Source organism: Globicephala melas, chromosome 1 (genome assembly GCF_963455315.2).
Source record: "Globicephala melas chromosome 1, mGloMel1.2, whole genome shotgun sequence".
NCBI lineage: Eukaryota > Metazoa > Chordata > Mammalia > Artiodactyla > Delphinidae > Globicephala > Globicephala melas.
Genome location: NC_083314.1, coordinates 21,976,504 through 21,998,173, shown reverse-complemented (window position 1 = coordinate 21,998,173; position 21,670 = coordinate 21,976,504). Strand labels below are relative to the sequence as shown.

At 49.7% G+C, this 21,670-nt stretch overlaps 1 protein-coding gene across 5 annotated transcripts in view; it reads right to left on the bottom strand.

Annotated features, from left to right (window-relative positions):
- Nucleotides 1–1,716: 1,716 nt before the first annotated feature.
- Nucleotides 1,717–21,670, bottom strand: part of CNIH3 (cornichon family AMPA receptor auxiliary protein 3) — a 282,061-nt gene continuing 262,107 nt past the window's right edge. For all 5 annotated transcript variants that reach the window (XM_060301346.2, XM_060301412.2, XM_060301391.1 and 2 more), the window contains 3 exons: nt 12,996–13,108; nt 8,633–8,776; nt 1,717–4,538 (listed from right to left, as the gene is read on the bottom strand). In XM_060301346.2, the coding sequence (XP_060157329.1) occupies nt 4,511–4,538; nt 8,633–8,776; nt 12,996–13,108 (285 nt within the window). In that variant the 3' untranslated portion in view covers nt 1,717–4,510. The remainder of the gene's footprint in view (nt 4,539–8,632; nt 8,777–12,995; nt 13,109–21,670) is intronic.

The following is a 21,670-nucleotide window of genomic DNA, read 5'->3' as shown; positions in this document are numbered from 1 at the left end:
TAATTGTTGTCAAAGCATTTTGTTGGCTGCATTCTCTCTTACGTAGGAGAACAAAACTGTCATAACCGTGACAATTTTATTCAACATTGGTGCAATTACCAAGCCTAAAAATAGGAAGCAGAGGGGAGATTTGCTTGAGAGGGCTGAGCTCTGTTACCCATGTCCGCCCCCAGGATGGAGGGAGGGGAGGAAGGAAGCTAAGATTCATTGAATCTTGCCATGTGCTACTATGAGAAGCGTTTTACCATTTTATGCGACATAATCATCCCTTCAACTCTGTGAAGGGAGGGGGAGTAGACAGAGCTCTAAGGACCAAGATCTACTGAGCATCCAGTACGAGACAGGCTCTCTGTACAAACTCTATGTACATAATCACTTTATCACAACCTCACTCAAATGGAGGTATTATTACCTCCCATTTTACAGATGGGAAAGCTGAGTCTCAGAAAGTTGAAGAAACTTGTACAAGATCCCATAGCACAAATGCTTCTGATTACCAAGTCATTTACGGGGACTTGCTGGCTGTGAAACCTGTGAGGTGAGCAAACCCACACTTCCCGGCAGTGCCTCTCCTGTTCTCCCTTCTCTGTCCCCTTTTCTCCTCTTTCTCACATCCCATTGCCCTCCCTTACAGGAATGAACAAATAGTCAAGGCTAGACTTCGGCTGGAGTCTAGGCTCCATGACTTCCTAGGAATTGTGACATTTGCTCATTTGTTTAACCTCTATAAGCTTTAGTTTTTCAACTATACATTGGAGACAGGAAGAGTGCCTACCTCATAGCATCGCTGTGGGGATTAAATGAGACCTTGCACGTCAAGTGCTTTGTACAGCACCTGGCATAGGGCGAGTACTCAACAGCAGTTGTTATCATGATTGGCCAGAGAACATGGCATTGAAAAGAGGTGTCATGTCCCAGCATGACCTCCACTCAGGACATTACAGATGAAAACATGAGGAGGGTAGCAGGGTCCAGGGTCTTCACTCCCTTCCCACATGGCCAGGTGACTTCCTTCCCAACAGAGGACCTTGCCCTGGGTGGGCACCGGGCAGAATAAGGATAGCGAGGAAGGTTCACCTACTACAAAGAGTCAGTGCTTACCATGTGAGGGCGCTCTTCTAAGTTCTCTGCAAATGTGAACTCATTTAATCTTTACAGCAAGTCAGAACAGTGGGTACCATCGTTCACTTCATTAATGAAGTGAAAAGTAAATTTAGCTCCCCCCCCCCGATTCTGCTCTGACCCTTTGGGCACAGTCATGCCAAGCCTATCCACTCTGCCTCCCTAAGGCAATGGGAACCAGGCCACCAGTGCCACCCTCACATAATGTGTGTGCCCCCCCGCTTCCTTGATGCCCACATACATGCTTGGTAGGATGAGCTCTCCATCACCCAAGGGTAATATTCACTTTGTGATTTATCCAGGGTGTGTATCTCCTGCTTCACTCCCCTTCCTCCCTTCGGTCATTTCTGTGGGACAAACAGTGAGCAACAAAGATATCCAAGAAGGAAAAATTTATGTGTGAAGAGGCAGACCTGGGGTTAAATTCCAGCTGTAGCTATATACGCACCCCTTACTAGCTCTGGGTCTCTGCAAGCAACTCATATTCCGGGACTTCCTTCATCTATAAAGTGGAGATAATATCGACGTCATGGTATTGTTATGAGGATCAGACAAAAGCACACAAAACATATAGAATAATGCTCAACACCTCAATTTTAGCCATTGTTATTATTTGGCCATTTATTTGTAGCCTCGAGCTCTGGTCTGGCTGATTCACCCAGGGAAGACTCATCCGTCCCGAGCCTCCCTGTTTTTCTGACCTGTAAATTGGGGGTGAGAATATGCAACCTGCCTTGTAGGATCAGTGTGAGAGTTGGAAGAGGTCCTGGCGTAAATCCTGGTACATAACACGGCTCCACCAACTGTGCGGATTACTCTGATTCTTATCATCATAATTAGCTTCTCCCAGCAATTGAAAATTGGCTCAAACTCCCAACAACCACTGGAATTATCTCCCAGTCACAACTCGTGGGAGAGAAATATTTGGATGTTTCTCTGTCATAAACATAAGAACTGCCCAAGAGACACTTGACACCTTTAAAGCTTTTAGAGGACCGCCTTAGAGAAGAACCTCCCACAATAAAGCAAGACTGAGGCTAGCACCTGAAGGAAGATATACTTTCTCTATAACTCTCTTTTTAAAATACTCTCTTTCTCTCAAAAAGTTAATGCTAATCAAACCTTAACAGAACCCTAAGCTACTTTGTCAGCTCTTCAGTGTACCAGCTTCCATAGGAAGTCTGTGACTCAGGTCTATGAATGGTGTTTGTGTAACACGTATGCTCTGTTTAAAACGGAAAAACATGGGGTTTTTAAGGTCAGACAATCTGGGTTCAAAGGCAGGTCTGGGACTGCTGTGTGACTATAGGTAAGTCACTTACCCTCTCTGAACCTCAGCTTCCTCACTTAGAAAATGAGAAAAAGAATAGTATCAACTTCACAGGATGGTGAGGAAAGTCAAATGAGATACAAAAGCAATCTGAAAAGTGCTGTGTAAATGTGAATTGCTATTATTTACTGTTAAAAGAAATGATATCAAATTTAATGCTCAATTCCCAGTAAATGGAGTACCTCAGGAAGTCAGTATCTCTGTGTCCTCCTTTTTAAGTTTGGATTTCCTATTTCCATTTTAACAGTCTTTGCATACTTGTGCCTGCTATTATAAGCCACTTCAAACCTTTTTGGAAGGAGGCAAAGTATAAAAACAAACAAGAGCTCCGCGGTGAGAAGTAACATGGACCGTTTACCCTCCGACTTCAGTTGCATTTTCAAGATGGCGGTGGGGTTAGATTTGTTGCCTGCAGCCTGGAATCCAGAGCTGGCTTCTCTGGATGAAGGTGGCTGGTTGTCTCAGGAATGGAGTCAAAGACGGAGCCAACCAGCCCTAAAGGAAACTCTCCACCACAACCACAGTTACTCGGCCAGGACGGTGGGTATTGGCCAAGGGGAAGTCTGCTCCCCAAAATATTGCCTTGAATCCTCCGGTTCCATACCTTCAACCTCAGAGCAGAAGTCTACATTTTGTTTTCGGTAGAAGTTTTAGAAGGAAAATGCTTTTTGGAAACTTCTCTGTCTACCTACCAGTTTACCATCCATATGGAGATGAAGCCAGCCTGTAATGCGTTTAAATGAGACAGCCAGGTAGGCGAGACACTCAAGCGGTCGCTGCGTTTTAAACACAGCGCATGTGTTACACAAACACCGTTCATCAACCTGAGTCATGGACTTCAGGTGGAAGCTGGTATATGTATAAATAGCCTGTGTATGTCAGACAGAAGAAAAGAAGGGAAGTTTGGGGAATAAGGTCAGAATCATGGTGCCCAATTTAAACATAATAAAAATCTCAGCCTTGTCATTATTTACAACCCCCGAGTACAACTCCTACCCAAAAAGGAGAGAATGTCGAATGGAAAATTCTAAATGAGCTAATGTCCTTGTGTTGAACCGAACAGCACGAATGATGCAGCATCATAAATGAAGCTGTAATTATGTCGTCTCACTTCTCGGCTGCCGGATGCCCACAGTACAGAGCTGCCACTCCAGCTTTTTCTGGCCTCAGAATTGTTTTGGGAGCCTTAAAAGTCAGTAGCTTTGACTAGTGTTGACCAATTGATTTGCATTCAGCGACTCTGTGATAGTTTGGGATGACAACAGAAGAATACAGTTTGTGGTGGTGAAGAAATAACACCTTGAACATGTCATCAGTGTTTTAAAAAATCATTTTTTCCTATGATTCCCCGCTTCCCATCTCACCACCCCCAAGCCCTGACTTTGGCCATAACTCTTTACCAACGTACTGTCCCAAATTCAGCTTGTGATGTCACTAACATCCTAAGCTGGGCTCTTACAAAGCACAGCAGGAAAATAGACACACCCCTGCAGGCTCAGGGCTGGTTATAGCCCAAGGCAAGTCTGCACACCTTCCAGGCCCCTCCCATTGAAGTGAAGGGCGTGGCCAGGGCTTGGAAGAAACACGAGAGTCTCAGGTAGCCGGTGACGTCCTTGAGGACTTCAATCAGTCCCACAGATACAGCCTTGACCCTGGGTCACGCTGTTCCTTAGCAGGCACCTGCCAGCCATCCAGCCTCCACGCCCACGGCCCAGGAACGCAGTGTGAACTTCAGGGAGCCATTCAATAAAGTGGATTCAGGAAGCCGCAATTCTCGCTCAGAAGAGGTTTCGCGTTTCGTCACCCCTCGTGCCCCCGCTGCTCAGAAGGGATCTACAGCCCGAGTGTGGGGTGTGAACGCCAAAGACTGACACACAGGGTGACAACACGTGCGCACTCGGCCGCTGGCTGCTGCATGCTTCCGGCTCCCGATTCAGAGTGTCTGCCCGTCTCTGTCACATCCCCACACTGGTCCCTTCTCCCATCACCAGCAGAAGTGGACTGCGCAGCCTCGGGCCTCTCCCATCCCAGTCTCTGAGGATGTGCGTGGTCTTTGAGTTAAGAGCTCACTAAAGTGTAGATCATGCTGGATGCAGAAAGAAGAGGAAAAGAAGGCATTAGTGGGAGCCCACAGAAGACCTCAGACGGCCCTCAAAAGAGGCACCTTCCAAACGCCAGACCCCTTGCTTCTTTCTCATTCCTGTCACGAGAGCATCTTGTCTACTCCCCGGACTCTTCCCCTACTACTTCCCACAATGTTGGACTAAACGCTATTACGAGACCATACTGTGTTCCTCGGATGAGAGATGTGATTGCTATCATTATTCTCATCAGGACGATTATCGTGGCCATTATTCCTCTTTCCTGCAATCGCAGGGCAGGTCCCCAGGGGTGGGAGGGGTGCAGTGGATTCTTTATGCCACCAGCTGCCACATGGCTGTGTCCAGGGGCTCCCAGATTATGGTGGATGATACGGCAGTGCTAGGGAAATGATGAGCATGACTATTGTAAGGTCTTTTGTGTGAACACAGGCCCTCTGGGCACACGAACTGGATGAATTTTAATTGGGTAACTCCCTGGCCCTACTTTTTCTAACAGAGCCCAGGCATTAAACATGCATTACGAGCCTGTGTCCTAAGGTGGAGCCCCAGCACTACCAAGGAGGGGGTCACGCATCCCTGTGCTCTTAGAAAGGGCTGCAGGCTAATTCTGCAACAATGAAGAATGTTCCACACCAAAATATACACTCTATCCATTTGGCAGAAAGAAAAACAACCACCTTTTCACAATATAGAGAGAAGAAAGGATAATCTAAGAAACAAAACCAAAGGCGAGAAACTAAAGTGTTTTACTTCTAAACCTCTCCAGCTGCAAAGCCCGGACAAGCCCCCCTGAGTAGCTGAAGTTCTGCCTTTGAGAACTTGATGCACCTCATGGACACAGAGCCTCACTGGCCAGGCCTGGCGCTAGAGGGGTCTTCTTCCACATGGGGAAGTACGGGGGTCAGCTGAAAAGTGGATTGCTCAAGGTCACACAGCAAGGCTAGGAGCCACGTCCCAACACCAGAGCGAGTGCTCTTTCCACTGTAACACGCAGCTTCCCTGTATTTGTCTACTCACTTTCATTTCCCTCATTCATTCAATATTTATTGAGCGCCTCCTGCGGGCCAGGCGCCATTCTTGGTGCTGGGAAACAATGGCGAGTGTGCAGCCCCTGCCTCGAGGGAGTGTACGGCTAAGCTGTAGCGCAAACAAGGGTTTAGTGAGCACCTACTGTGTGCCGGGCACTGCAGATACAGAAGGGAATGAAACAGTTGAGGCCTCTGCCATCAAGTTAACCATAAACAACCTAATCTGAGTGAGAGAAATGAACAGAAGGGGACGCAGGCATGATCCAGAGTAAATGGATAGGAGGGTGGTACCACGTAGGCAGATAATATCATCCTGGTTTACACCCTTGATTTGAAAAGATCTTTATATTAAGCAGGCAGAATCCACACTAGACTAACCAGCTTCTATTATTTTTAGTTTTAATATTAGCATCAGTATTCGTATTAAGTAATCCCCATCCCATGTAACCTGCAAACGTCTCCTGGTCCACAAGGCAACCTGAGAAGCGGGTGGCGCTGGACGCTGGGATGCTTCGCACAGCACAGTGGGAAGACAGCCCAGAATCCGGGGCCAGATACTTTGCTAACTATCCGCTAGGACCTCGGACACATTTCTTAATCTCCATGAGGTCCTTAGGAGCCCCTCAGGAACCTCAAACTGTAAAACACCAACCCCACCTTTATAGGGTTCCCAGCTGCTGTCACTTGAGTCTCTATCATTGTGCTCAGCTCAGAGGCAGCTCTCCATGCACGTGGGTCCCCTTCCGTCCCTATAAGAGTGGCCTGGGCTGAGAGTCCTGGCTCTCCACAAGCCTGGATCTAAGGGGCTGGGAGCCCCTGAGGTGGGAGAAACAGGATCTTTGAGGAGCCCTGAAGAGCTCCAAGACGTCAGGTTCAACAAAGAAGGCAGAACCCTGGTTGCCACCCAGGGTCCCAGCTGAGGCGGGAGGAGCAATTGATACCCATTCTGTTTTGGAAACAAAGTAATTAACACATGTAACCTAAAGGCAGCGCCAAACTGAACAGAATGCCTGGAACATCATCAGTTACAGGAAGATCACAGTCATCTAACGGGCAGAAGCCCCAATATGGCCGCCACAGCCCAGCAGACAGAGAGCAGAGGAGCTCTCTATCTGTAAATTCCTATGACCCCTAGGCCCTGTTCCCTCCGGCGCCTTAGGCTCCAGCAGCTGCTGCAACAAAACTGAAATGAGGAAGCTTGATCTGCCTCAGTCTCCACCCAGACTAAGGAGGATCCCAGGCTAACGGGGCAGGAGCCAGGGAACGCACTGCCCTTATTCTGCTGGCTTTGAGGAGGGGCAATGCTGTCTCTGGGGACAGGCCCCTCAGCCCATGACTCAGCAGAGGAGCTGTGTGCAGCCCCGCAAAGAGGCTGGGCACACTCCGGGGAAGAAAGTGAACCTCCTTGTTAGCGCGAGGTGCCAAATCGCTAAGCCCGTGAGGGTTGCCCATGGCAGGAAGCAGCCTGAGAAAGCTTTAGTTGCTAGAAAGTTCAGACTTAGATCAGGGAGACTTGGGTCAATCTGCTGGGCACCTCGGAAAGCTCCGGAGAGGCTTCGGAGGCCCTCAGGCTCCTTGCAAATTGAAGCAGGCGTTGTCCCAGGACACTCCATCCAGGAAGAGGAGGGAAGGGGTCACCCTGAGCCTGAATCAACCCTTGACTCCAACAAGAATGTGGTAGAATATTCCGAATCCCCTCCAGGGCCGAATTATTCCAGAGGAGGTTACAGCCCTGAGGGTTATAGGAGAAGACTCGGGGCGTCTGAGTCTTCTGGACGCTGGGGGTGCAGAGGGGAGACGAGGTGGACGCAGGCAGCAACTCCAGAGTGACGCTTGGCCCCAAAATTCGGAATCAGCATATCTAAGCCCAGGAATCTGCACTGTTAAGAAGCACACCCTCCTCAACCCCTGATTCTGATACAGGAGGTCCAAAGACCACACTTCGATAAAGACTTTTCTAGAGGTTTCCTAAGACAGCCAGCAGTTAAGAGCTCAATCTTTGGGACAGGACCTGAGGGGGACTTCTCACTGCGTCACTCTGAGCTGTGACCGTGGGAAAATGATCTAACGTCTCGGACGAGGTTTCCTCATTGGTAACGTGCAGATAATGATAGCCTTTAGCTCATACACTGAGCAATACGTATCGCGCTCTTTGCTCGAAGAACGGCTCGTTTCTAAATGCTGGATAAATGCAGCTGCTTCCCACGCTGCCCCAGCCTAACCTGAACCCCGAGGCAGCCTTGGAGTCTAACATCCCCAGCCTCCGCTTCCTCACCCGGCTACCGGCCACCCGGCCACTTTGGAGACAGTGCTGGGGTACCTGGAGATAGCATGGTCTGGTGCAGGTAGCAACAGGAGAGCAAGGTGACAGGTGAGACACCCCAGAGATGAGCCCAAAGAGGAACAGGAAGGAGGAGAGACATTTTCAGAAAAGACACTGTCTGGGGTATCAAACCACGAGACAGTCTGTTTATAGCTATCTGCTTAGTTAGGATGTTCTGAATAAAGAGGTGAAAAGAGGGGAGATTCCTGAAACAGAATTACAAAGCCAGCATGTTTTAATTAATTAGAATGGCGTTACATAATATTAGGAGAATTGTAAGTATAAGCACTTAATGGCCCAACATGCCCATTTGTGAAGCATTGACTGCCATGGGGGGGGTCTCTGTTGTGGTCCCCAAGACTGCTTTCACACAGACTAGGGGGCAACGAGGCTATGTATCCGGGGCCACAGGTGACCTGAGTGTCTGAGCTGTGGAGTTGCTGGGGGCAGGGTGCCCCATGCATGGGGAAGGAGTCACCAAGTGCACCTCACCAATAATCTCCTAAGAGGGGTTGGCACCATGTAGCCCAAAGGATGTTCCTATCAGCCAGCAAGGCCTCCAGCAGGACCTTCCACCCCTCCCACTTCTTTACACAGAAGCTCTCTCTCCTGAACCAGTTAGGTGGCTGGCAGCATCCTTGACAGGCTGGGACTCCTACCTGCAAAAGCCGGAAATTTTCTCCATTTGCTGCAGGGGTCAAACCCACAAGAAGGGGCAGAAACTCACCAGTAAAGGTAGTAGAAGAAGGAGAGGAGATAGAAGGCCAGCTTACACCAGGCCTCCTTCTGACAGTAACTCAAGGTGTCTGCGTTCATGACCACCGGCGGGTCGTAGGCTAATTCGGAGCTATCTGCCGGACAGTGGAAGTACCTGCAGAGAAAGCGCACGGCATCATCGGCTCTGAGGCTTGGACAGGACATCTGAAGTCGTCTGGGCTGAGTCCCCCTGATGCCAGACTTCCAATCCGAGGAATCTCTGCTAAGCAGCTGTCTGCCTTCTGCCAGAATCACTGTCCAAATTACAGCCCAGGCACTGCTAAAAAGTCGCTCAGCCACTGTCTTCTAGCAGGTAACGCCCAAATACTCAGATCCACCAGTATCAGGTACACCTCACACACAGCTGCTCTGACAGAAGGAAAACGTGTCCCATGGTGGTACCTGGGAGATACCAGGAAGAGCCTCCTTTCTCCAGGGATGTGGGTTGGGGGGGTGAGGGGGTAGCGGAGGGAGGCCCACAATGTGTATGGACCTGCGTTGCCAGTAGGGGCACAGGCGCGGGTTGATGTCAGTTGCATATCCGCTGCCTGGTGTCGCTGTACCACAACTCTACCATCAACATTAATTATTTGGATTAAACATTAATTACTTTTGGGTTATCCTCCTCCCAGACCCCCTTTTAGAATCCTGAATACTCTGGGAGGGACATCATATTCCCACTTGAGTGTGGAGTAGTTTACAGGTCATTTTCTTCTTTATGTAAGGACCCAGCACAGCGAACAGAATACTGGCCATCGCGGGGAGAGAGCAGCCCCCGAGGGAAACTGGGTAAGCCTAAGAGCAGTGGGAGGAGAGAGGTGAATGCAGACTTGGCCTTCTTCAAAGCATCACCTCAGCTCAACGTGAACCGGCCTTGCTTCGGGAAGGAGAGAAACTCTCCCACTGCGCTGTGTGAGACCTTGGGAAGTGGTCAGGTAGGAGGCAAGTCCTGTCCCTGAGGCCGTCCCTCTGGCCCTCACCAGATGGCTGCCCCCAGGGCCTCAGCCAGAGCCTCATTCAAAGCCAGAGAACAAAGTGCAGCTGAAATCGCGCAGCGGGCTGTTCTTTTTGTCAGTCTGGTAATGGAATCAGGAGGCCAGGTGCAAATTAATGGCTCCTGTGAGGCTCTGGGACAGGCCGTGATCCTCGAGTGAGAGCGAGGACCGGACGCGTGGTCTGACGGGCTTAATCACATCGGCTTTGAAGAGCATCCCTGTAATGTAGCAACTCACAGAGCTGGTATTTCAGATCCCTCTTCATCTGCTTCAAAGGATTGCACTGACATTATCTGTCATCCACGCTATGCAGAGAGGAAACCGCAAGCCAGATTCAATGACATCTGCCAGGTCTCAGCCCTCCAGGCCACTCACCTCTCCTCTGCCCAGGAGCAGATGTCACAACCTATTTGCTTTTGCTGTGGCCTTGTTCCCAGGAGGCCTCATTAAGTGGAGGAAGGGGTGGCAGGGTGGCTGAGTGGCCCAGTGGACAGAGCCAGGGCCCTGAGGCCCACCCGTCCCCAGACTGAGACTCCTCACGTCAACTGTTAACCTCTCTGAGCCTCAACTTTCTCATCTGCAATATGGGACTGGAACTGCCTACTCCAAAGGGCTGTTGTGACAATTGTGTGAGGTGATGGGTCCAAAAAATCTCCAAGAACAGGTACTGAACAAAAGTTCTGCGGTTCTACTTGTACTTAAACAAACTGGGAGCTAGGGCAGAGGGGGCTTTATCTGCACTAGAAACATCGCTCGGCTGGACCTTTGGAAAGGAGGGGAAAGCGGAAATGAAATAGAGGGGTTTCAAGGACTCTGATTTTTATTTTCTTCTTCTCTTTTTTTTTTTTTTTTTGTGGCCTCACCGCGCAGCATTCAGACCAGGGATTGAACCCGTGCCCCTGCAGTAGAAGCGCTGAGTCTTAACCACTGGACCACCAGGGAAATCAGGACTCTTATTTTTTAAAGGACATTTGCCCTCCTCACTCCTTTTTCTTTCATTTTCTGAGTACGTAACAAATTACCAGAACTAGGCTAGACACTGTCAGGGATTCAAAAAAGTAAGACGAGCTCCCCACTGGCAAGGAGACTGCAGTCACTCCCTTCTTTTACACGGAAACATTCCAAGTTTAAGGACACGGCTGGCTCTCCTGCCCTCCCTTTTGGAGGAGTGATAGCCCTAAGAAGCAGTGTACCAATCAAAGTTTTGTAAATTAACCTCATTTCTGATACCTTGGGTTGACAACACACTATTTGAAGGACCTCGGGATAAATTCATTTTAGAAGAGTCAGCCCCTAGGTGACAAGGACACGGCCTGCAATCCACAGAGAGGTGGCCCTGCGATATCCCAGCTGAGCGATTCTGGGCCACGACGTAACCTCTGTGAGTCTCTGTAACCTGTGTGTGAAACAGGGAGAGGCAACCCCAAAGCACCCGTTTGTGGTGGATACCAGAGGAGGTAGGCGTGGAAAGTCCCTGAGTGGGTAGGCGATACATTTCAACAGCATTATGTTTCTATTTGACTCCTCTCTAAATTCAGATTTTAGGTTACCTTTACAGAGAAGGACTTTGTTATGTAACTGAATCGTCTTATTTCCTCCCTCAACCTGTGTCCCGCTCTTGGTCACCTCCCAGCCACCCAGCCTAGACACTCCCTCTCCCTCACCTCCTGCATCTAATTACTGGCCAAGGCATGTCCAGTTTACCTCTCCAAACCCTCTCCTTCTCTCTCCATTCCAACGTCCAACGTCAAGCCTCCAGTCTCTCCACCTGGAATTTCACCAGAACTTCCTAACTGGATTTCGTCCTCAAAGTTTCACCCTCCAACCCAGCCTTCCCACGGCTGTGAGGGTCACCTTCCTAAAACTCGGAGCAGGCACTGCCACCTTCCTCCTCAAAACTTCTGAGAGGTATCCCTCTCCTACAGAATAAATTAACTCCAACTTTCTATCAAATCATTTCAGACCCTCCTTACCTGATCCCCAGCTCTCAACCCCATCTCTGCTCCCTTCTATCTGAGAACCCCACATCCAAGCACACGGAGCAATCACTGTTCCCCAGACACACCAGGTGCTTTCTTACATCTGAGCAGGCCAGTCCCTTAACCTCGAATGTGGTTTTCCAGATTCCCCAGTGTCACACTTCCACTTCTCTACACTCCTACCTATGTTCCTTATATATCTGGTAAGAATCGATTTCCCTCTACCACTAGGGTATATGTTCCTTGGGGGTAACGGTATTATTTTACTTTCATCTTGGAATCCCCCATAATGTCTGGCACGTAGTGTGTGTTCCATATGTTTGCTGAAGGAAGGGGTGAATGTTCTAGATGTGACTAAATACAGGCTATATTGTATGCTGTAATCACAATGATTAAATATTTGGGGGACGAAGGGAAAGTGTGGTTAACTTATTTGCACACCTGCATTCTTGACTACTTTCGTATTCCCTGCCTCCTATATACCCAACATGGCGACTCTCTTTTACCTATATACCCACATGGCGACTCTCTTTTACCTAAATCACATGATCTGATGCACGGTCTTAGCAGGGAAGAGATTTAAAATCAGAACAGTCCCAGAAAATCCAGCCCATATGGTAGGTGGGCTATTTTTATTAACATAGAATTCATCTGTCAAAAAACTTCACCTTTTAAAAGGATACAATTCAGCAGTTTTTCGTATATTCATAAGAGTTGTAGAACCACCACCAGTATCTAATTTCAGAACATGTTCATCCTTTCCAAAAGAAAACAGTGTAGTCGCACCTCACGCCCTCTCCCTTCCAGCCCCTAGCAATCACCAATCTACTTTGTGTCTCTATAGATTGGCCTATTCTGGACTTTGCATATAAATGGCCTTTTGTGACTTGCTTCTTTCACTTGTAATTTTTTCAGGCTTCACCCATGTTGTAGTGTGTATCAATACTTTATTGCTTTTTATTGCCCAATAAGACTCCAGTGTGTATCAATACTGTATTGCTTTTTATTGCCCAATAAGACTCTATCGAAAGGATATACCACATTGTGTTTATCCATTCATCTTCTGATGAACATTTGGGTTGTTTCCTCTCTGCGGCTATTGTGAATAACGCTCTAGCTGCCTTTAACGCTGATCTGTGAGAGCTGAGGCTGTGGTTAGTGGAACCTACAGGAAGGGCCTTCCCTTACTGAATTATTGTCTGAGGGCAGCTTGCAAAGAAGGCTTTGAGGAAAGGGTCACCAAGGGAAGGGACGAGAGGAAGGCACTAAGTGGCCGGTCCATCTGGGGGGACATCGTCTCTGGAGGGCAGGCTGACCAAGCAGAAAAGGGGAAGGATAGGGCAGTCCCAAGCAGACTTACCTCCAGAAGTGATAGAAAAGTAGAGGGACATTCAGCCCCAGGGTGAGCCACTCCTGAGCGCACAGGAACATGATGCAGAAGAGGCTGTGGATGGAGTATTCCGGCAGCACCAGCTGAAGAGGGAGCAGAGACACAGGCCTGCGTTAGAGGGAGGAAGAGTCACTCCTGCATCTATAGCGGCTGACGTCCGCCTGCCTGGACACTTCCTCTGACATGCTGGTGACACAGAGGTCCTTCCCGCAGCATCACAGAGTCACTGCCCCTGGACTGTGACCCATCTCTGGTAAGTTCTCCTCTTTAAGGTACCGGAGCCATGCTTTATACCCAAAAAGGACACAGGCCCTCAGCACCCTACTTACCAGAATAGGGCACTTGCTTCAGGGGGTCACCTGTGGATGACCACAGGTGGGAAGAGCGGAAGAGGCCATCCAGCCCCTGTGACGTCTGGCCCAAGGCAGGACCCACTGGAAGAAATACTGATAGACTTTCTAGTGATTCTGTAACTGCCCTGCTCGTGTTCTCCTAGGCCCTGTGTATCCTCCCATAGAAACTCACAAACCTAAAGCAAATATGTATATACTGTTCAAACACAGGAGCGTTGGGAAAAAAGTGAGAAACAGCATTTTTCTTGATGCTGCGTGGATGAAGAGGAACCCAAGAGTAAGAACATGTAGTATATGACAAAAGAGGGAAAGTTTAGCCTCTGGAGGAAGGGGAAAGAAACCAGCCCAGACCAAGAAGGGTCAGATAGTGGAAGGCAACCAACAGGAAGACTAAACTCCGTGAGCCCAATCTACCTGCACTGATGTAAAAAGAGCTCAACGTGATTGAGAACCCACCCCCCAAGGGTGTTTACATCTTAACAGAAATCAAAGTTGTAACAAAAATCAAAGTGACTGTAAAGGAGAAATTTGGTCCCCGGGCCAGTAACAAGGAAACCCCAAAATAGAGATATTAATGTACCATCTTTCCCAAACAGATAGGAATAAATATTTAATGAATGAATAGTTAATGAATTAGTTATTTCATTAATAGTTAATATTTAATGAATTAAGTTAATATATATATTCATTATGTGTATATACATATTCATATATATATGGGGGGATAGCCTCTGTGTGTCATTTAGACCAGCGGTCCCCAACCTTTTTGGCACCAGGGACCAGTTTCACGGAAGACAATTTTCCATGGGGGGATGGTTCAGGCGCTAACGCGAGCGCTGGGGAGCACTGGGGAGCAGCAGATGAAGCTTCCGCTCACTCGCCCACCGCTCACCTCCTGCTGTGTGGCCCGGTTCCTAACAGGCCGTGGACCAGTACTGGTTTAGACCACGCTGAATGCTTCGCTCTGTCTAGCAAATTCTAACCATCCTTCAAGGCCCATCTCAAACAGCACTTTCTAATGGAAGCTCAGCCCATCCTACCCCACCTCACCTCACCCCACCCTGCAGCCCCACAGCATGCTTTCCGACCCTCACTCAGGGGGACTTCCCATAACCTGTCCGCGATGGAGTCATTACCTTCTTTCCTACCTCTCGACACACACGGATCTACCCCTAGTCTATAAGCCACCTTGGCCAAACTCTATTCTTTTCTCATCTCCATTTGCAAAGTGCTTTTTTGTACTTAGCAGAGACTGAACAAGTATTTGATAAAATGAATTGAACTGACCAAGTGCATACGTTTGGAGCGTGGTTGGCTGGCATCAGGATGCAGCCTGTGGTCACAAACCAAGATTTCTCTGGGGGGAAAACAAACTGCCTTGAACTCTTCTATTTGGGGAAAGAACATGACTTTGGTCTCATTCATCTCTCACTTTAGTCAGATGAGCTAACTGCCCCAGATGGGAAATACAGTGGGGGACATACATTTGAAATAAATACATGCAGAGGCACAGGTGTTAAGAAATGCATTTTGTAACTAAGTGGCATCTTCTTCATTCTCAAGTCCAGTGAAGAATGAATTGCATTGGTCTGCCTCTTAGAATTCTCGGGCAATAACCCTGGACTCAACGTACAAGAGCCAGCGGTCCAGAGGCAGTGGCCTCAGTGGGTGAACCGGCACAGCTAGCCCGTGAGCCTCAACGACCTGGTGGGAGGGGGTACGTCTCAACATTTCTCCTCACAGGACCTTGCAGCCATCCTTTCCAACCCCATCTGCGGCCAGCCAAGACACCACCTTACCTCCTCCCGTTCGAAGAGAAAGCCCCTGTTCTCAGCCTGCCAGCCCCAGGGGGTAGAGGCTGTGACCTCTCCTATGCACATCTCTATACATTTTTTAATCATTGATTTCAGCCACTTAGGCCGAGGTAATTAACATGTTAAGAGACAGCCACCCCAGGCCTGGATCATCCCTGTCTCACAAATCTCTGATTACAATTTGGATCTCAGGTCCCTCTATTCAGCACCACTGTTTCTTCTCTCTTCGAGGCTTGATTTATAGCGGAAGCTGCAACCTGCTGAGCAGGGAGGATTTGTCACTGTCACCACACTGAGGAAAACTGATTAAGGGAGGCCAGCTGGGTCCAGAGGTGCCCCACCTGCTGGGGGTGGGATAAAAGCGGCAGAATCCAGGCTGCTCTTCGGGGTGGCTTCTCCCCAGCTGCCTCTTCCTATCACTGAGCAGCGCATACTTGCAGGTGGGAGGGCGAGGGTGCCCTTTACGTCCACACGTTGTTTCTCTCCCGCTTCCCCAGGCAGTCCCTGTCTCAATGGCAGGGGAGACTTATGGACCCAGTGAACCTTGGCTGGGCCATGAGCACCAGCCTTGACCAGTGGGCATTACTGCTTCCCTCCACACACTTCCCGTATCCGTCGTCGGGAAGGTGGGGCCAAAGGGCTGTGAGCAGAAACGGCTGGAGCATTTACCAGCCGAAGCAAAGCGCTCCAGGCTCTCTCTCTCTGCCCTCTGACACGGCAAAACGCACTTAGGCTGGAGGGTCCTCCAGCATCCGGAAGCCATAAGTGAGGAGAGGCGCGCTGGGGCAGCCGGTGATGGACACCAAACATGAACAAGAAAGAAACTTGTGGGGTGTTCTGGGGTTTTTTTTTGGCTGCCCGGGGGGCGTGCGGGATCTCAGTTCCCCGACCAGGGATCGAACCCGTGCCCCCTGCCATGGAAGCGCGGAGTCCTGACCACTGGACCGTGTTCTAAGCTACTGAGATTTGGGAGTTGTTTCTTAACCACAGCGTGATTTAACCCATCTTGTCTGGTACAAAATGAGTAATCAGTGAGAAAAGCAAAGCGGTAATCATCCCTCTTTATCCTTCCCCGGATCAGCCAGCCCGCCTTTCCTTTCACAAGCACTGGGCATGCTGAGGCACGGGCTGAATGACCACCAGGCGGGCATAATGCTTATTCATTCGTGTGGGCAGTTGGACTAGCTGTCCCCTCCCAACCTTGCTTATCTCGGTTATACAAAGACCGCCCCTGAATCTCCCCGGCCAACCACAGAAACACTGAGGGGAGGACCGCCCGCCCGCCCTCCATCCTGAGTCATACCCTCACACTGCAGAACACTGTTTCCTTGTCTTATGACAAGCTGTTGGAATGGTGCCACTCTCATTCTTTCACACAACAGAGGGACTGTTTCACGCAGGCCACAGTCTATTGAATTCCCGTGTCTTATTATGCCCTGCTTTACAGAGTTATAAATACTAAATAAGAGGTCTCAATACAGGTATTGTGGGGTTGCTGCAAAGACTGCAATTCACTCCAACCAGGGGGGCTCACAGAAGGTTTTGCGATCAAGGCGGAATCAAGGGAACTTGAAAGGATGAGTAAAACCTCATCATGCGAGGAAGCCAGAGGTCAGCATTCCAGGAAGAGGAACCGTGAGAACAAAAGCAGAGAGGTGACAGTCACCACCTGGGCGGGTTCTGCACAAGCCCATCGAAAACGGCCACTCACTCATCATTTAATGGATTAACGCCAGGCCTGATGTGGGTCAAGTTCTGGGTAAATGTTCATTTCATTCCCCTCCTGCTGGGACTCAGCCTTCTCATCCCCTGGTGCTGGAGGCTTTGTGTGTCACCATCGTAAACTGAGGGGTGGGGGCCTGCCATGAGAGTATGATGACAACACAGCCTCCTCCCACTATTCCCTGCCCTGATGTACGCAGAGGTCCAATGTCAGCTGAAGCTCTCAGCGCACGCCAGCAAAGCTCAGACACTTGCCAGTGCAGACTTCAAAGATTTCACCCACTCCCCCGCTTCTTCTATCACTTCTAAGAGGATGCATGTGGCATCTGGGAAGGATCGCCTGTCCTGACTTCCTGCCCAGATTCTCGTCCTCAATTTTCATTTCCTGGCAGTCATTTCCATCCCAATAGCCCACAGCCACCGTGTGCTGAAAACTCACTCTCCTCCCAACACCTGTAACCTTTATCTCCTAAATTTCCGATTTCTGCTAATAATAGCTATCTCTGATTTCTCTGTCTCATCCATTTCCTCACCCGTCGGTTTCCAAATCTTGTCATTTCTTCTTCACAGCCACCTGGGTTTGTTTTTCCTTTTTTATTTCTACTGCCCCTTACTGGTCTGGGCCCCTGCACATACTCCCAAGGCGGTGCAGGAACATTCTAGCAGGTTTCTGTCCCTGGACCCTGCTCCCTCTGTCCAACAGAGCAGCTATCTCTTCTCCTCTGTAAGTGCCACATTCAGTTCCGCTCTAAGCTTTCATCCACAACCTTGTTTTCCTGGAAATTTTATTTTATTTGTATTAAAACTATTTTATTTCTACTTATGCATCATCTCATTCATTCAGGTATCCATTCATTCTCCGGCTTTAGCCCCCAAGCGATTTGCAGCTGACTGGTAACCTTTACCTATGATGGGAGAATACTATAATAATGTATCAATGCCTTATTTCATTGCTGTGGAGGAGAGGGGTATCAGGAGGCAAGAGGAGAAGCTCTTCTAACCCCCAGAGGGAGAGCAGGGATTCCCTAAGACTGGGGAGGAGGGGGCAGTGAAGGAGGAGAAGGCGTGGCCAGCACCCTAGTGCTGGAGATGTGCTCCTGGCTCCCACCATGCATCCCAAGGGGGGCAGAATTTCTGAGGGGCTGGTATAAGCATGGCTGGGACCAAACACCCTAAAAGTCAAGCCACAGAAGCCTAGGGGTAGGTTCCAGGGCTGAGGGTAGCTTGAAGGGAGTGGCAGCTGTGAGACCCAGAGATTCCACCCATCTCTCAGTGAACACTGTTGACTCAGACAACAAGCTTTTCTGCTGTGATCACATTGGGCTAAAAATATTAGCCCACTATCTCAAAGTGTTACATAAATTCTTACCAGTTACATAACGATCAACTGTGTGATATTGAGAAAAGCAGCTAAGCATGTTGAGCCTTATTTATCTCATCTGTAGATGCCAACATTTACAACCTACCAGCAAGGGTGGTAGAAGGGACACAGGGTGTCCTCTGACAGTGCTCTCGAAGGGGAAGCAGCATCAAAGAAAGGAAGATGCCGTTATCGCGATGAATGTGATCATTGTTACTGTTAACAATCACATATGAGCTATTTACCATTCTCGGGACTTGTCACTCTTACCCTGAAAGTCAGTGAAATGGCCCAGAACCAAATCTGGTTTCCCGATTCTCCATCCGGTCTCCTCTGACCCCCGCTCTGATTAAACCAGGCTTCCAGCTTTGCCAAGTGGAAAGAAAAACCAAGGGTTGTTTAACAGCCTGCCTCTCAAACCATAAAAACCCCAATCCCCGCCTGTTTTCAAACAACAATAACCCAGTTCCCTTCGTTGCATTGTCCTGTATTGTGGTATCTGTCCTAAGGTTTATCTGCCCAGGAGCCAGTGAATATGAAAAAGAAGAAAAAGATAATGTCTCTTTCATCTGATTTCCCAGCCCACACCGAACTGGCCCTAAAACAGAGGAGCCCTTCTGGGATGAGCAGGGAGGAGGCAATCTTCTCAGAAACGTCCAGCACGGAGAGCCATTCTCTATTTGTCCCCAAATGAACAACTGTGCACGTGACTCACGTCGGGAGGAGACAGCGGGAAGGAAGGACAGGATGGCAGCTTAGGAACCTGGGATTTTGCTAAATGGAAGACTGAGAAAAGCATTCAAGCACTATCAGGAAACCTTATTCTGTCTGAGGCCTTCTTTAATTGCTCTGGGTAAAGCTCTCCTAGAGAGGGCGCTGCCTCACAGCAGTCAGGCAAAAGCCTGCACCAGCCTGGGGGTTGGGAGGGCGGGCCAGCCCTCCCAGGGGCAAGGCTCCCTGCAGCCTCTGGTCCCTCCGGCTAAGAGCTGGCACCCCGACCTCAGATGGCATGACTAAGCGGGAACACTGGTTGGGCCGACTAGAGTGTTGCCTATTTGATGATGCTGGTACGTTAAACTGTTTGACCTCCTGGATTTTGCACAGTGTTTATCCAATATTTTAAAGGGGAGAGCGGATGACTCTGGGACATACTCAACAGAGAATCACCTAGTCTAGAACTGTAATTTAAAAAGTCACCATAAAATTGGGGGAGGGGAGGGAAGGATAAATTAGGAGTTTGAGATTAACAGATACACACCACTATATATAAAATAAACAACAAGGACCTACTGTATAGCACAGGGAACTCTATTCAATATCTTGTAATAATCTATAACGGAAAAAAATCTGGAAAAAAAATATGAATCACTTTGCTGTACACCTGAAATTAACACAACACTGTAAGAAAAAAAAACAAAAGTCCCCATAAATTATTCTGAGGTATGCTGACTGTACACACACCAGGAACTGTGGACCTGGTTCTGTGCCCTTCGCTGCCAGCACTTCTCCTAAATGCCTGGGCCAAGTACTGCTTCGACCTTGTCTCGGTCAGGATCAGAGCCTCACGGCTGATCCCAGGAGACTGAGCCAGGCCTCAGGGGAAATCAGTCACAGAACATGTTCCCCACAGGCCTGTTACCCAGAAACACAGGGGCAAGAGGGGGCGACAGCAAGGGAAGGAGATCCTGCCTGAGTGACCCAGGACGTAGAAACAGGAGCATTTTCCTTCCGGCCTGCAGAGGCCAGGAGTTCAGTGAGGGCACAGAGGTGGGGCAGGGAACCACGGAGCGCTGCTTCCAGCCCCAGGGGGCTTCCTCTGCAGGCCTTCCACTGTCCAACCCCATGGGGCCCTCTGGCTTCTTCCCCTCTCTCCACCCATCCTCCCTGAGCACGTTGAATCCACGCTGAGGAAGCTCCTGCAGCTTTCCTGACACCCACAGGGGCTCACTCTGCATGCGGAGAAGGCAACAGAGAGAGGAAAAGGTCCAGGGAGAGGAGGTGCGGTGCGGGGTAAGCCCATAACCCCGCTGCCCACTGCTCCTGGCCACCTAGAGTGAGGAGGGCCCAGTTCACAGCTCGGCCCAGAGGCCCCCGTTGGGACTTGACTGTGCACTGACGTGCTGCAGACCCCGGCCCAGCCACCGTGGACCACTCTGGCTCCCTGCCCAGACTCCCAGGAACTGCCTGGGAGCCTTCCTGTCCTAACTGCTCCTCGGGGACCAGCTTCCACTCTGACTGACTCGCATGGGCTCCAGCACCCCTAGTCCCCCTGCCATTTCCCGTGGGCCCTCACCGCCAGCTGTGCTGTGTGCCGGGGACGGAAGGAAAAGTGTGCGTGCACAACAGCATGAGGAAGGGGCTCCCTCCAGTCGAGTTCACAAGGGTCTCAGGTTCGCTTCTGGAGGAGAAGGAAACCGGGACAAGAAGTAACAGAACGGGTTTTGCTCGCTGCTCTACCACCCTGGCACTCCCACTGGCCCCCCTCCTCCAGCCCATGTCTTTAAGCTTCACCATCACCCAGCAGTGATTCCCAAACGTTATGGTACTTCCGAATCACCTGGGAGTCTTGCTAAAACACAGGTGGCTGGGCCCTACACCCAGTTTCAGATTCAGTAGGTCTGGGTGGGGCCTAAGAACCTGCCTTTCTAACCAGTTCCCAGGTGAAGCACTGAGAACTTTGTGCCTCCAGGTGTGGCCCCAGGACCGGCATCGCCAGCATCACCCAGGAGCTTGTTGGAAATACAGAATTTAGGCTCCATCCCAGACCGCTGAATCAGAACCTGGTGGGTTTGAACAAAATCCCCAGGTGATTTACATGCACCTTAAAGTTTAAGAAATGACTGGTCAGCACTGAATCCCAAAATAGGATCCTCCAGCCACCTGTAGCAGAACTGCCTGGGACACTTGGTTTAAAATGCAGATTTCTGGGTGCTATACCCATCTGCTAAGATAAACTGTGGCCAGAAATATGCATTTTTCAGAAGCATCCCAGGTGATTTTGTTAAATATTTGAGCTGAGATTCACAGACCAAACACACAAGGCAGAGGCTTCCATTCTGAAGACCCAGGGTCCCAGTGCCCCAGCAGGGCTGTGACAGTCCTACACTCACAGAGCAATGCTCACCAACTACTGCTCACGGACTTGAGTCTGGGTAGGTAGCATAGGCAGATAAGGGCAGTAGTGTCTGGCTCCCGGCTCTCCAAGCCACCAGCATGTGGAAGAACACCCATGAAGCTCCCTTAGAACCCATGGCCATGGTCTCTGATCTTGAAGGGCTGGCCTTGGCATCTTCCAGGGATGGAGGTCATCCCTCCAGCATCCTTCCACCTCCAGAACCTCGCAGCCTCTAGTTTCCGCCATCTTCTGCCTGTCCTCGGCAGGTCACCTCTGCCCTT